The 15,111-nt window shown below is 39.6% G+C and overlaps 2 protein-coding genes across 3 annotated transcripts in view; both read right to left on the bottom strand.

The window, feature by feature from the left end:
• The window catches only part of LOC100710693 (complement factor H), a 112,391-nt gene that overhangs the window by 39,607 nt on the left and 57,673 nt on the right, over positions 1-15,111 (bottom strand). The window lies entirely within an intron of this gene.
• LOC100710427 (complement factor H-related protein 5) lies at positions 6,075-14,761 on the bottom strand. Of its 2 annotated transcripts, XM_019346786.2 has the most exons (6): positions 14,563-14,755; positions 13,721-13,900; positions 12,757-12,936; positions 8,336-8,533; positions 7,899-8,087; positions 6,075-6,474 (listed from the first exon to the last, which is right to left on the bottom strand). In XM_019346786.2, exons 1-6 carry the CDS (start codon positions 14,630-14,632, stop codon positions 6,263-6,265), a joined length of 1,029 nt encoding a protein of 342 aa, XP_019202331.1. In that variant the 5' UTR covers positions 14,633-14,755; the 3' UTR covers positions 6,075-6,262. The 2 variants fall into 2 exon arrangements, with proteins under 2 accessions (XP_019202331.1, XP_025755210.1); XM_025899425.1 differs by lacking the exon at positions 12,757-12,936 and having other exon boundaries at positions 14,563-14,761.

The raw sequence follows: 15,111 nt of genomic DNA, 5'->3' as shown, positions 1-15,111 counted from the left end.
TTAAAATTTGTTTGATTGTCTGAAACATATAAGTGTGACAAATATGCAAAAAACCAGGAAGGGACAAATACTTTTTCACAGCACTATATAGTTGAGAAAGAAACAAGGGGTGTCCAAATTCAGGGGCTGCATCCTCCTTCGCGGTCTACATGGGCCGGGTCCTCTGAAGGCCGGGTTGACCAGAAGTGAGCAGCTGTGAAATTGGAGGGTCTAGCCTTCAGATTTGCGTCACCAGCTGTCTCGGTGGAGTTCAGCTGTCTGCTCCTTGCTATTTAACACTAGAATTACTGAGCCTTTTTTCCCTGGTGCAAGTCCCTACTACTAGATTTACTGGCCTGCGCAGATTTGCGTAAATTCCCCCCGACCTTAACACCTCTTGGCACCCCGCTGAGATTTTCACAGGTCGTCAGCTCCATTGTTCTCCTGCTTTTGTTGTGCAAACACACCCTCCCCCAACCCCTAACCATGAGAGATTCAAGTTTTTCCTTCCCTGCAAGGCTGCTTTCCTTCCTTACCTGCCTGCATGCCTGTCCATAAACATATATACACAGAGTTGTACATATATTTATATATTTATATAGCCACACCTTATATAATATGCATAAAGTCTAGTTATACACACAGACACATCTATATCATATATACACACACACACACACACACACACATACATATATATATATATATACATTATATATATATATATATATATATATATATATATATATATATATATATATATATATATACATACATATATATATGTGTGTGTGTGTGTATATATGATATAGATGTGTCTGTGTGTATAACTATGTATGTGTGTGTATAACTATATATATATATATATATATATATATATATATATATATATATATATATATATATATAATATGTATATATGTATATATATATAAAATGTTTGTATAGTGCACTTTCTATACCTTGCTCTGTCCACTTTTTTGCAATGACAATGCAGATTTTCCACTTGTGGGACAAATAAATGCAGATTTGCTGTGTGTGTGTGTGTGTGTGTGTGTGTGTGTGTGTGTGCGCAACATTGGCATTTGTTTACTCAGATCCAAGGCAGGCCAAACCTCTGTCTTACAACCTACATACAAAACACAGACATTCACAATATATGGGTACACAAGTCTGTTTTATTTCAAAGTGTTTCAAACTTTGAAACGAACCTTGGTAGGGAACAGCTGTTCCCTACCAAGCATTTCTTGCAGCTGGCAACAACGGTCGTGCATTCAGTATTCATTCAGTATAGTTGTGACTTCCGCAAAAAATGTGGTCAAAATCTCATGAGTAAGTTGAAGCATTTCTACCAGGCATTTCTGAAAGTTGTAACACAGAGGTTTGGCCTGCCTTGGATCTGAGCAACTCTGAGTGAGCAAATGCAAATGTGCCAGGCCTCAAGGACAACGGGTGGTTTGCACAACAAAAGCTGGAGGAGAAACAAGCTGACGACCTGTGAAAATCTCAGCAGGGGTGCTTAACACCTCGGGACTTGCACCAGAAAATAAAAAAGCCAGTAATTCTAGGGGGTGTTGGGTTTAGGGAAGTTACGCAAATTTGCGCAGGATAGTAAATCTAGTGTCATAACAGGACACTGGCACAAATTCTCGATCATGTCACACTTCTGTTTAATCAGTTTTCCGTGTGACGTTTATTCAGCTGTAATCTCAGCCAAACCGATTTATTCACGAACAAATAAAACACTGAAAAAAGCCAAACAATAACATTTTTAAGTTATCTAAGTGACCTATATATCATGTTTAACCTGAGTAGCAACAACCACGGGGGTTTGAAAATGATGTACCAGGAGTTTGCTGTTCTCGCCGGCTCTAGTGAAGCGGCTAGCTATCGAGCTTGGGTAACAGACGTCTCAGAAAACGTCAGAGCACTTTTGCAAATATGTGATGTCTTGATTAACCGAGCAGATATTTGAAGTTTACACAGCTACATTCTTGCCTGAAAATATCTCAAAAGTTTATTTTGTGACCCAGAAAGAATAATAAGAGTGATATTAAAACTAAGTAGCGGCATCCATTGTTGAAAACTGGAATTGGCTGGGCTGCGCAATGAATTCTGGGATATGGTGGGCCACGAAGGATACACCCGAGTCATCCTTCAAATCTGGGGAAAAGGAGGACGCATTTGTCGGCCGCATTTGGAGGAGTCTACAAATTTGGACAGCCTTCGTCGCGTCGCTGTGACGTAGTCACACGTAATCTATGTAGTCTACAAATGCGGCCTCAGGAGGATGCAGCCTATGAATTTGGACACCCCCACAGTTTGTTCTGAACCACCTTTAGCAATTTTATTCATAACATGTTGTTTTTCTTTCAGGCAGCTCACATCAGTTCCAGATATCTAAAGCTTTTACTGGCAAAACAGCAGGGTCACTGCGCACTGACACAGTCTCACTACACTCACTGACCTTCACTGTTGGGTGAAAGATAAGAACAGCACCGTATATTCCTAAAAAATGGCCGAGCTATTTCATAGTGTCACTTAGAATTGTGAGCCATTTTCAATGCTAATTTTTGTAGGGATTCCACTGCTGGGACTGAACTTTCTCAATAGTGCTATCGCTGGACTGTCTTGTTTTGATATTCGGAAGGCCTCCACCCACTTTGAGAACATGTCAGTCAAAGCACGACAGTAATTTTGGAATGTATTTTTTGGAGTGAGTGCTATGAAATGTTCATGACATGTTCAAATGGTATACGAAGCTATGGATGTCACACACACACACACATACACACACACAAACACACACACACACACTAAAGTGTAGCTCAAACCAGGGGTGCATAAATAACCACTGAAGATCCCAACACCAAAGCACCCAGTCCTCTCCGTTTTAGGACTTCAACTTCAGAATAAAGTAGGGGTCGGCAACCCTGAAGGGTTAACTGATGGCACGACCATAGCTGTACTGGCCATCGGGCATACCGGGCATTTGGTGATTTTTCATTTTTGTGGGCTGATGGGGTTTTTTTTTGTTTGTTTTTTTGTAATGGTATTGTCATTATAAACATTATAAACAATGAAAGGTGGTGGATTGGCCAGATGCTGGCCGATGTGTAAAAATAACTCAGTTGTTTGGTGGTGGCTATGGCGGAGCTTCCACAGAGGCCAGCCGGTGGATGAGAGAAAGGGAAGGCAGGAGGAGGAGAGATCCAAGGCGGCCGCTGGTCGGAGTGTCAGGTGAACTGAACTTCAGGTAAGAAGTTATGACCTGCAGTCTATCTGGGTCAGACATAAACCAAGTTTAGGTGGAGTTTATTTTCATTGTGCTGACTTTTTACAGTCAGTTACAATAACTCGTTCTGCGTACTAGCTAGCATGACGGAGTTTCTATACAGCTGGGTGGGTGCTATGATGTTACTGATAGTGAACTTTTTGTTCATAAGGTTAGTTAGTAGAGTTTCCAACCATCCCATAAAAAACAGAATCGTCCCGTATTCAGAGAAAATATTACGTGTTTCGTATTGAGCTGAAAAGGAACAGTTTGTCCGGTACTTCAGCTAGAATGAAAAAAAAGAGACAGAAAGCTGGAGTTATTCTGTGTGTTTACGCTGTCAGCTTTCTCTTCTTCTCTCATTCTCTCCCCCTCCCTCTCCTGTTGCTACTTCAATCATGAAACTGATCAATGATCAGCTGAGGCTTTTGTGATGCAAGTCCCGGCTCACTTGTTTGTTTATCGCCTACTTTGCGCCAGAAAGAAGAAACCAGCTCTTATTAACAAAGGTAGGATGATTTGCCACTGAATTTTAGCTGTTAAAGTATGTATGTAGGTCACATTCACAAAGGTAGGATGGTTTGGCACTTAATTTTACCAGTCAGAGTATTTTTCTAGCTAATATTCACAAAGGTAGGACGACTCGCCACTTAATTTCGTGTTGTGCGCATGTGCAGAAACAATGGGTAGGATAGTTTGTCAGGTAGGATGGCTTTCCAGAACACCGGGCCAGCGGTGCACATCGCAAATTAGCTCACATAGACACATTAGTTGTGCCGCTTCTTAATACGGTATTTTAGCTAACAACCCCAACTACCAGATTCAACTTGTAATTGGCTAAAAATCACTTAGCCTGGCAGTTTTTTCAAGCGATGTTGAAATTTCCACATTCCAACACTTCAAATGCTTCAGGAGCTGTCCGCTCAGAGCAGCATCAGCACCGCGGAAATACACGGATACATCCGTAGACTCGAGACGTTTTCTGGACTTTCAGGTGTATGGACCAATGTTTTCTTTTCTTATGAAACTAGAAAGCTTCAATAAGCAGCTGGATTTGTCTCGGATTAACTGGCTGGACACAGAGGATATCGAAATGCAGCTGATTAAACTTAAAGCTCGACTCTGTGGGGGTCAAAGTTTGCAGAACTACGAACGCAGCTAGAATCCATAGCTGTGCGTGTTCATGGAGCTTGCATTTTCACCTGCTGGACCTCACTCCCTGACAAGTTTAACTGTCTTAAGAACATTGCTGAGGCATTATTGACAGTATTTGGTTCTACATATCTGTGTGAGCAGATTTTCTCTCACACAAAGAGTGTCCTCAGGTAGCCGTCTGAATGCTGGACACTCGGAGACCTGTGGGAGATCAGAGACACACGTTAACATGTGTGTCTCTGTATTAACAAACATGCCATATTGGCCCAGTCTATTTTTTCTTATCATTGTTGTGAGGAGACCATAAATAGCATTTGCATTTTCTGTTGTACAATTCATTTGCTGTTATGGATAAAAAGTGTCTTTTTTTGTTTCAAATATAGCTGATAACTATTTGCTGATAGCTGCCAACATCTGCAAACAAATATAATTCTGTAAAGTTGTTCTATATAGTGTGTAACTGTTTGTATAGAGCGTTATTAAACTTAGTGCTAATGCAATCATATGGCACATTGACTTCTGAGGAAATTTTAGATGGCACTCATCATCAGAAAGGTTGCCTACCCCTGGAATAAAGAAAACACAAGTTAGTAACATATCTAAAAGATGACAACAATCAAATACACCCTCTGTGTAGTCAACCCTACTGCAGAAACACACACATACTTTGCAAAATAAAAAGGGCTTCCTTCCAGTGGTGTAACACAAAAATAAGAATTTACAAATCATTGTCAATTCCAAAAATGTATCCAATTCATACTGAGGCAGCAGTGGCATGTATGCAACTCCTTTCTGTAACAGCTAGGGAGGTCTGGTGACTCGAGACCTGCATGCATACGGCAACAGGTGAGCGAGTGAGGGATGCCCAGATAGGTGCTAGTATTTATGGTATGGCCATATAATGTGATCGGCCACCAATTGGTAATTAGTAATTCAATAATAAGTATATTATTTATCCTGCTACAATTCCTATGAAACCAGTAAAGGGATTTAGTTATTTACGATTCTGGGATATATTTCTTTTTCATCAGTATATGTCATGTTACACATTTGCACTTTCAAAACAGAACATCTTCTGTCAGAGGATGTTTGCTAAAACGATTTTAGCATCTTTACAGTTTTGTAGTGCAGTTAAGTCTTTTCAAAAAGAGCGAAAGACAGCAACTCAGAACCTCAGCAACTGCAGGGTGTAAAAGACTTGAAGACTGCACAAATGTCAGCCATGGGCGTTTGCAAAGTAATAAAAAGATGCCATTCTTGAACAAAGATAGTCAGGTGTACAAAGTGGCATTTTTTTTAAAAGTACAGATTATTTGCTAAGATCTTGAGTGAGTTGCTGAAGAGGCTAGAGGTTGGAGGCTTTTTTAGTCTCTCATGTTACCTGACAGAACTTCACACTGGGCTATAAAGACCACTCAGAGTTGGGGGAGAACTTGTACAAGAATGTAGGAATTTCCTTGAGTTGCTATAGAAAACCCTTGTCACTTGTTTTCACCATCCAGTTACTGGGCAGATTTGTGTTTTTTTAAATGTATTTTAATCATAAATTTTTATGTAGCCTCTCTAATAAAAAAATGCACAGGCTAAGCCAAGTAAGGGCAGATTTTGTTCTGTATTTGTGGCACAGGATTTATGCACAGAAAACATGTGGAGGCAGAAAACAGACTTAGCTTATATGCTTTTATTAAAATGATCACAACAGCACTATTACTTCACTCTGGTTAATTATTTACACATTGGTGTACTCATGTTTAACTAACTTATTACATCAAAACCTCCTTACTGGCAAGTTGGCAAATGTATCACACCATTTTCACACCTCTGACGCACTTCCAGTGTCGCAACATGTCTAATCTAATCAGACCAAATAGAACACCCTATAAGTAGCAAACATCTAATCTCTCCAATCCATTCACCATCCACACAGGTTTTGAACGGTCCAGTAACCATGATGTGGCATTTCTGACAGATATATTCAACCCTTTCATTATGTTGGTACTGCTGTTTAGTACTTGTTTTGGTGTCTCCGTCTGAAACAGGTGGTGGCCTCCCACAACTGCGTTCAACTACAAAAATGTGAGCAACACAGAAAAAAAAAATCAGGTTTATACATCATTTTGTCACAATAACTTTATTTAGTCACAGTTTCTATCATGTAACCTGATTCTTCCACATTATTGCCTTTCTTGAAGGCAGTTTTGCCATCTTCAGCACAGAATCCAAACTTTCACTCACATAGCTATAGTGAGCTCAAATAGTTAGTGTGCTCTTTTTTCATAGGTATTGTTTAGCTGAGTTGACGAATAACTGTTCAAGTGCTGGGAAGTATATGTTAACACACACTGAATGATCCAGATGAACAAACTACCAAAACATCTAATGTTTATAGCAGTGCTAACGTTTGCTGATGATCTGTTTAATGTAGTGAATTTAATTAGCAGCACCTGACAGAGAAATACAACCTTAATTCCTATAAAAGCTCCAACACCTCTTGAGTCTCGTTATGTGGACAGTAGTTGCCCATTATTTCCTTTAAGCAGGGGAGACTGATCAACAGTGAATGAAATGATATCTAGGCAGAGAAAATTCCCTATTATTGACAGATATTGATAACCACAGCTATTCAGTCATTGGATATCATTCGAAACTGATAGTTTTGAACAAAAACCCGACATTCTAATTTCATTCTAGTTTCAGTGTGCTGAAATGCATTTTTGCCTCAGACAACTACGCTTTAAATTCCCTTGTTAATTTTAGATTAAAATGGTATCAAGTTTCAATCATTTACATTAAACTTCAACAAATCTCCTGTAGCTACAGTATAACAGGGAGAACAAAACTAGCAAATATATATTTTAAACTGGCACCTTAAACTGGTGGGTACTTAAGGGACTGAACATTTCTGTGTTTTGAAGAAAAGAATCTGTTTTACTGTGAGATTTACAGTATGAACAAGAAACCAAATGTGATGCAAATGTCTGCATAAATCAGCATTACTTTTCCTCTCCTTCGGTAAATAATCCATTTTCAATATATAAAAAAACTTGAAAGTAAAAGATTTCAGTATAAAAAACATACGTTCATGAAGAGACATTTTCCAACTAGACAGATGTCTTTTTCTTAAAATGATTAGGGAAGATTAAAAAGATGAAAACTGGAAAATGTATCCAGTTCAGTAATATTTATGTGATGCTAGTTCACAACAGCCGTTATCTCAAGAACCTACAATATTAGACATAAACAGCAGATTAAAAATATAAGATTAGGATTAGAATACTTCCCATGATGACTTTGACCTTACAGGGTTCATTAGGATCATTAGATTAATGATTTATGTGATACAAGGGCAACAACACAACTGCTACAGAATGCTGATGTTTTCCTGCAATACAAAATTGCTCCTAACAGCAACTTAAAAACAGAAACCCTTATCATAGTCACAGCTCATTTCTGTTACCTCAGATTATTGTGGTAATAAAAGTGCACATACCAGAGCAAGTAGGGAAGGAGGAATTCCATTGTCCATTTTCTAAACACTCAATTTCTGTAGACCCAATTAGTTCATGTGTATTGCTGCAAAGAAAACGCAATTTATGTCCAGTCGCCATTATTTCATTTGATGGTGGTAATCCAGCTACGTAGAGATGAGGATGCATAACACCGACTTTACAAGATCGATCTGAAAAGAGCAAAATATGTAGAAATATATGTGAGTTTATGTAACAAAGCTGCATAGCACTAAGAATGAGAGCTAAAGCAAGAGAGTAGTTGGTTTTAGCGAACACCAGAAGAGAGAAAAAAATCATGAAATCTTATTGGATATTTAAATTATGCTTCAAAATACACACAGGTCAAACCTGAACTATTGCCATATTGTTTAAACAGGCATTGCATTTTGTCAGTAAAGGGATTTAAACATGTTCTTACCTATGCAAGTCGGGAATGGATTATTCCATTGTCCATCTTGTCCACATATCAGCACAGAAACGCCATTCAGATACTTCCCAGGACCATCACAGCTGAATGTGAGGATGTGATTGGGACGTATGGGAAGACAATTTTCTGGTAAACCTTTCACTGTTAACCCTTGAACTGTAGGAGGAGGGTCACATCTGGAAGATGAAACTAAAGAAGAAGAAAAAAACAGTTCGAAAGGCAACATTCAGATGTAGAAATCACTGGCCAGAATCTTTATATTTGCTGCAGTTTTTATATTTGCCAGATCATGTCAGAATCCATTTTGCCAGGCTTCAACCTGTGTGTCTGTATTTGTGCTGGAGACACGAAGGTTCAGACCAATGGAGATAAACCACTGTGAAAGCTACAGCTGTGGTCAAAAGTTTTACAATCATCATGGATCAACATGGATATCATTGTAATTTTGGGCTTTGAATGATTGTTGAAATCCTCTTTTTAAGTGTGGAATGACTGATTTAACATTGAGCACTCAATTCTTTTTTTATTTTTATTTTTTTAAAGATGTATGCCGTACAATCATTCCACCCTGGAATGGAAACAGTTGAACGATGTGACATCCATACCCATGAGTTTGTTCATGGATCTAACTCACTAAACGTTTATCTAATTTCCAGGCAAATAGTTTCAAAATAGCTGCCCTTTGCAAACTGTTTACAAGGACAACCTGTGTAAGCAAACCATCTGCTGTGTCAGTTAAACACGCTAAGATTTAAGTCATTAACCCTATAAGTTCCCTTACGTAGGGTGGCTAACTTTAACTCTAGCCTATAGTTTGGTAAAAGAAAAAATAGAATGCTTCTGGAAAAAATGTGAATAGTTTTTGACCCGTCAGTAAGTATGATTTTTCTGTCACAGTCTGGCTGAGGCAGACTGTATGTGTTGCGAAAAAGGACTCAAGTGCAAACCAAAAACTATGAAACGTGATGTGGATTAACAAAAAACAAGCAGTTTATTAAGGTTGGCAAAATAAATACAAACAAAGGGCATGGGTGAAACTAAACAATAACCTAAACTGGGTGAACTAAAAATTAAACATGAAAAAACCTTAAACATGGAGAACTGACATAAATAACTAAAGCTAACTAAAGATACCTAAAGACACGGTGTGGACGAGCAGACGACCTGAAGGAATGACTGAAAACACATGGACTAAACACAGGAGGATAATGAGGGAAATGGGAACACATGGGGAAACAGCGGCCACACATGAACATAACGATGTCACAAGGGGAGTGTAAAATTAAACACACTGAACATAGGAACACAGGACCTCTTCAAAATAAAACAGGAAACATAATGAGACGCAGACATGACAACATGAACTTGACAACATAAGACAGACATGAAACACATGAAGGGAAAGGCAGACTAAAATACAGGGGTTGAAAACACAAGGGGAATCTAATAAACAAATTAACTTAGATAACTTAATGAACTTAAACAAACCATAAACATAAAAATAAACCAAAACTCAAAACGCTGGGTCAAAACACCCAGGATCGTGATATTTTCCCTTTATTGCCAAGATTTGGGAGAACTATTTAATTGAAAAATATATATTTTTAATTAAATTATTTATATATTTATATATATATATATATATATATATATATATATATATATATATATATGATTTGACAATAACAGAGTTGATGTCAAATCAAAATCTCATAACAGAGAGGAGAGAAAGTGTTATGAGGACCATAACAGGGCAGACCATAGCAACCTCCCTGAACAGGGTCCAGTAACCATCACGGTGGCAGACATCCAAGAAAGGGCCTCTAGTATGAAGAGTTGGACAGCACCAGGCCCTGACATGGTTCACGCCTACTGGCTGAAGAAGCTGACTGCACTCCACGAGCGTCTGGCAGCACAAATGAACCAGCTGCTAGTTGACGAGAGACACCCGGAATGGCTAACCGAAGGTCGGACGGTCCTGATCCCCAAGGACCTCAAGAAGGGACCGGTCCCATCCAACTATCGACCAATAACCTGCCTCACCACCACGTGGAAGCTCCTGTCAGGCATCATATCGGCTAAGATGAACAGGCACATGGGTCAATACATGAGCGGGGCACAGAAAGGGATTGGCAAGAATACCAGAGGCACAAAACACCAGCTACTGGTAGACAGAACAGTCAGCCGAGACTGCAAGACCAGACTGACTAACCTGTGCACTGCCTGGATTGATTACAAGAAGGCCTATGACTCAATGCCCCACAGCTGGATACTGGAATGCCTAGAATTGTACAAGATCAACAGGACCCCAAGAGCCTTCATCAGGAACTCAATGGGGATGTGGCATACAACACTAGAGGCCAACTCCAAGCCCATAGCACAAGTCACCATCAAGTGCGGGATCTACCAAGGAGATGCTCTGTCCCCACTGCTGTTCTGCATAGGCCTGAACCCCCTCAGTGAGATCATTAACAAGACTGGCTACGGATACTGACTACAGAACGGAGCAGTTGTCAGCCACCTCCTGTACATCAAGCTGTATGCCAAGAGTGAACGAGGCATCGATTCACTGATCCACACCACCAGAATATACAGCAATGACATCGGGATGTCATTCGGGCTGGAGAAGTGTAGTCGGATGATAACAAAGAGAGGGAAGGTAGTCAGAACTGAGGGGATCGAGCCACCAGAAGGCAACATTGCAGACATAGAGGACAGTTACAAGTACCTGGGGATCCCGCAGGCGAATGGGAACCATGAAGAGGCCACTAGGAAAGCTGCAACCACCAAGTACCTGAGGAGTCAGCTGAACGGTAAGAACAAGATCCGGGCTATCAACACCTACGCCCTGCCCGTGATCAGGTACCCAGCTGGTATAATAAGCTGGCCAAAGGAGGAGATAGAGACAAGACAAGACTGACATAAAGACAAGAACGCTCCTTACCATGCATGGAGGGTTTCACCCCAAGTCCAGCACCCTGAGGCTGTACGCTAAGCGGAAGGAAGGGGGCCGGGGACTGGTGAGTGTCAGCACCACAGTCCAGGATGAGACAACGAACATCCAAGAATACATTGGGAAGATGGCCCCAACTGACCGAGTGCTCAGTGAATACCTCAGGCAGCAGAAACCCAAGAAAGAGGAGGGAGACGAGGAACCATCATGGAAGGACAGGTCCCTGCACGGTATGTCCCACCGGCAGATAGAGGAGGTGGCTGATATCCAGAAATCCTACCAGTGGCTGGACAAAGCTGGACTGAAAGACAGCACAGAGGCACTAATCATGGCAGCACAAGAACAAGCTCTGAGCACAAGATCCATAGAGGCTGGGGTCTATCACACCAGGCAAGACCCCAGGTGCAGGCTGTGTAAAGATGCCCCTGAGACAATCCAGCACATAACAGCAGGGTGCAAGATGCTAGCAGGCAGGGCATACATGGAATGCCATAACCAAGTGGCCGGCATAGTGTACAGGAACATCTGTGCTGAATATGGCCTGGAAGTTCCGAGGTCAAAATGGGAGACGCTCCCGGTGGAGAATGACCGAGCCAAGATCCTGTGGGACTTGAAGGATAAACCGCCCGCAGGGGCGTGCTGGGTGTTTTTTTTTTAATGTATGTATATATATACATATTTTCTGATTATCTAGTGTTACAATTACGGTTAGTGTTTGTCACCAATGACAACTGACATTATTTTAAAATATGGAGTTTTCAAAATTTCTCTTGTAATACAGTTATTAAACTGATCTTTCTGACATTGAGATGCAGGGTCATATTTCATAATGACTTGACAGAAACATTGTTGAATAAAATGATGACTGATGTGAATTCAAATATATTTTGAGTCTGATCTGACATGACAATGTCTCTACATATTAAAAATCATTTAGAATTAAATTCTGATTTTGTCTGTGTGCAGGAAAAATGTATATAGAAATAAAGACCGTCATAGCAGCCTTAATGAAGGTAGGACTCATCTTAGTAAATGAGATTATATGTCCAAGGAGATAATACCAAATGAAGTTCACGCATAAATTCAATAAGAACGATCTGTAGTCACACATTTCTGCTTCCCAGGTGTTTGGTGGCTAATCTAAGCTTTACATCACTTCCACTTTCCCATGCTGTGAAACTAATTGTGCAATCACTGGTCTAGCCCAATCAGATTTCTGCTGGCTGTCTTCCGGCCACTCAGTCTCCACTCCATGTACTTTAAATCTCACTGCCCATCGGTCATTCTCCCAGGCTTCCATCCAAGCCTCAATCTTCATTTCTGGAGTGTAATCACCAAAAACCTAAATTGAATTCTATATATCAATAAATCATGTTAAATTCATTTTAATGATCTCTGCTTATTGAACTGTAGTCATTCACATGAGAGTGAGAGAAGAAAAGAAAGCTTTTGAACTCACGGTAGCACGACCCCTTTTGGAGTGGCTGCCAGGCCTCAGTTGTACATACGTATTTGATGGTGAGAGCTGATGTATAGCCAGATTCACAATCAAAATGTATCATGTCTCCTGCTTGATACTGAGATTTTCTTGTCTCTTGTGTTACTTGGGCATGGGGAACATCTGGAAGCGTTGAACATGCTAATACACAAAAAAAATGTAAAATGGGAAAAGAAGAGAAAAATACATAAAGATTGAAAACATACTGAGTGACTAAGCCAAGATATATATGTATGCATAAGGAAATGACTACCCATCATTACTACTAACAATAGTAATGCCAGTAATGTGCAGTTGTTTTAGGACAATGGCTGTCAAGGGTTGTTGAGGCTGGTAGTTTGCGATCTATGTGAATAACAGAAACTAAAAGTCCTAAGCTCTGCTGGCCATCACCAAATTTGAGCAGAGGACCATGGGTAATCATGCTTTGGAACAATCTTTCTGATGCGATCAGCTCCTTTTTCATCATTTAATTTCCTCTTAAAGATACTTTTATAAGCAGGCCTATTGTGTGCCTCCGGAAAATGTACCTATTTAGCTCTAAACCCAACGCCTTACCTGACCTCTAATGGGTCGATCCTATGAAAATCCATATAATGTTGCTCTTGGTATGCTTTACAACTTTTTGTGTTTCATTTTTTCAGCTTTTCACATGACAATTTTTTGGTGGTACATAGCATGCAGTATGGTTGGGGTTAGAGTAAGAGTCAGGGTAATGCTGTCATTAATAAACCCTAACAAAAAAAAAAAAATGCACTCTGTAATATAAATAACTGAGGTATTCATACACTTTTCATGACTCTAGAGTTTTTGACAATTTAGTAATATAAGAAAAAAACACATTTACATGAGTTATTACATCCACAGTGCAGCAATAGCACAAGTTTAGTTAGGGATGATAAAAACATGAAGCCATGCAACTTACAGTAGCACTTCCCCTGACGGACCACCAGCCAACCATCAGTTGTGCATACAAATTTCGAGATTTGATCTGATATGTAACCAGATTCACAAGAAAAATGTATCACATCTCCTTCCTGGTACACAGCTTTGCTGGTTCCTTCTGACACGTGAGCGTGAGGAACATTTGGGAGCTCTGAACACACTAAAAGAGAAAAAGTTACAATTCGTCACATATAAAGTTGTTAAAAAAGAATGACTGAAGCTCTACAAGGAAAACAGTTACAAAATCAAAGTATGTCTACAACCATTCTCCTAAACGGTTAAGACCACAAAACATGTATTTCAGTTGCATCTACATAATTTGTGGATATACTTCACCTAATAACACAGATAGCAGGATTTATGTTTGACATACATAATTAAAGAATAATATAAGAAATGTACCATTAATTGCCATTAATGTTAAAGGGAAAAAATAAGTATAAGTATAAAAGTACTAGAGCCCCCCACTCCTTCAAAGAAAATCCCCAAAATAAAACAAAAACAAGCAAAAAAACATAGCAAGTAGTAAAATCAACTATAATTACTATTTTGTCCTACATTATATTACTAGCACATATATGTATGTGAACACAAAAATATACATATTTTAGGGTTGTGTGAATGCATGCAAATTCAAATAGTTGTAATAGTGTAAAAATAAGACAATTACATTCATACCATGCTTTTGCCCCTGCAGTAAGTACATACCTGTGATGACCACATGCAGTGTATACGGCACTCTTCTTAAAGTCTAACTGCCTTTCCACAAAGGTAAAACATGTGATTTTAGGTACACTGAAAAACAATAATAGATCACTTTACCATTTTGTGACAAAGAAACTTCCACACACCCCCACAGCTGGAGAAACAGAAGGATTAAAGACAGCTTCATGTTCTTTTGACGAATGTTTTCTGAGGAGAATTTCAGTAGCTTCAATGTTCAGCGACCTCCCCCAGCTCGAACTCCACCCAGAGAGATCAGGTCACAGCACAGACTGTCCAGTGGCTCTGTCCAAATGCGTTTACAAAGAATTTTCAGAAAAAGAGAAGATATCCAGTGATGCGCAGTTTTCTTGCTGAAAAAGCCTCGCTGATGCCAGGGGTTAAGGGAGAATGGCCAGAATGCATCGAGCTGGTGGGAAGGCAAAAGTAACTCAACTGAAATGATAAATGAACTCAATTAATCAACATGTGGATGCTGGACTCCAGGCCTAAAAAGATTGTGGAAAAGGGGTTATTTCAAAGGCCTAAGACTTTCAGCAGAGTTAAACTTATTTAAGAATTAAAACAGACCCCGTGATGCTTTTATTAAAATAACATTACATGCAATTACTGTTACATGTGTGTACATGTGTGTGCTCATCTAGGTTA

Source organism: Oreochromis niloticus, linkage group LG17 (genome assembly GCF_001858045.2).
Source record: "Oreochromis niloticus isolate F11D_XX linkage group LG17, O_niloticus_UMD_NMBU, whole genome shotgun sequence".
Classification (NCBI taxonomy): domain Eukaryota; kingdom Metazoa; phylum Chordata; class Actinopteri; order Cichliformes; family Cichlidae; genus Oreochromis; species Oreochromis niloticus.
This window is presented reverse-complemented; position numbering and strand designations above follow the sequence as displayed.

Coding starts and splice junctions, on each gene's coding strand:
- LOC100710427 (XM_019346786.2), bottom strand. CDS start 14,632: ATGAAGCTGTCTTTAATCCTTCTGTTTCTCCAGCTGTGGGGGTGTGTG. Junction 13,901..14,562: donor AGTTTCTTTGTCACAAAATG/GTAAAGTGATCT, acceptor TTTCTCTTTTAG/TGTGTTCAGAGCTCCCAAAT. Junction 6,475..7,898: donor CTCCTTCCCTACTTGCTCTG/GTATGTGCACTT, acceptor ACATTTTTGTAG/TTGAACGCAGTTGTGGGAGG.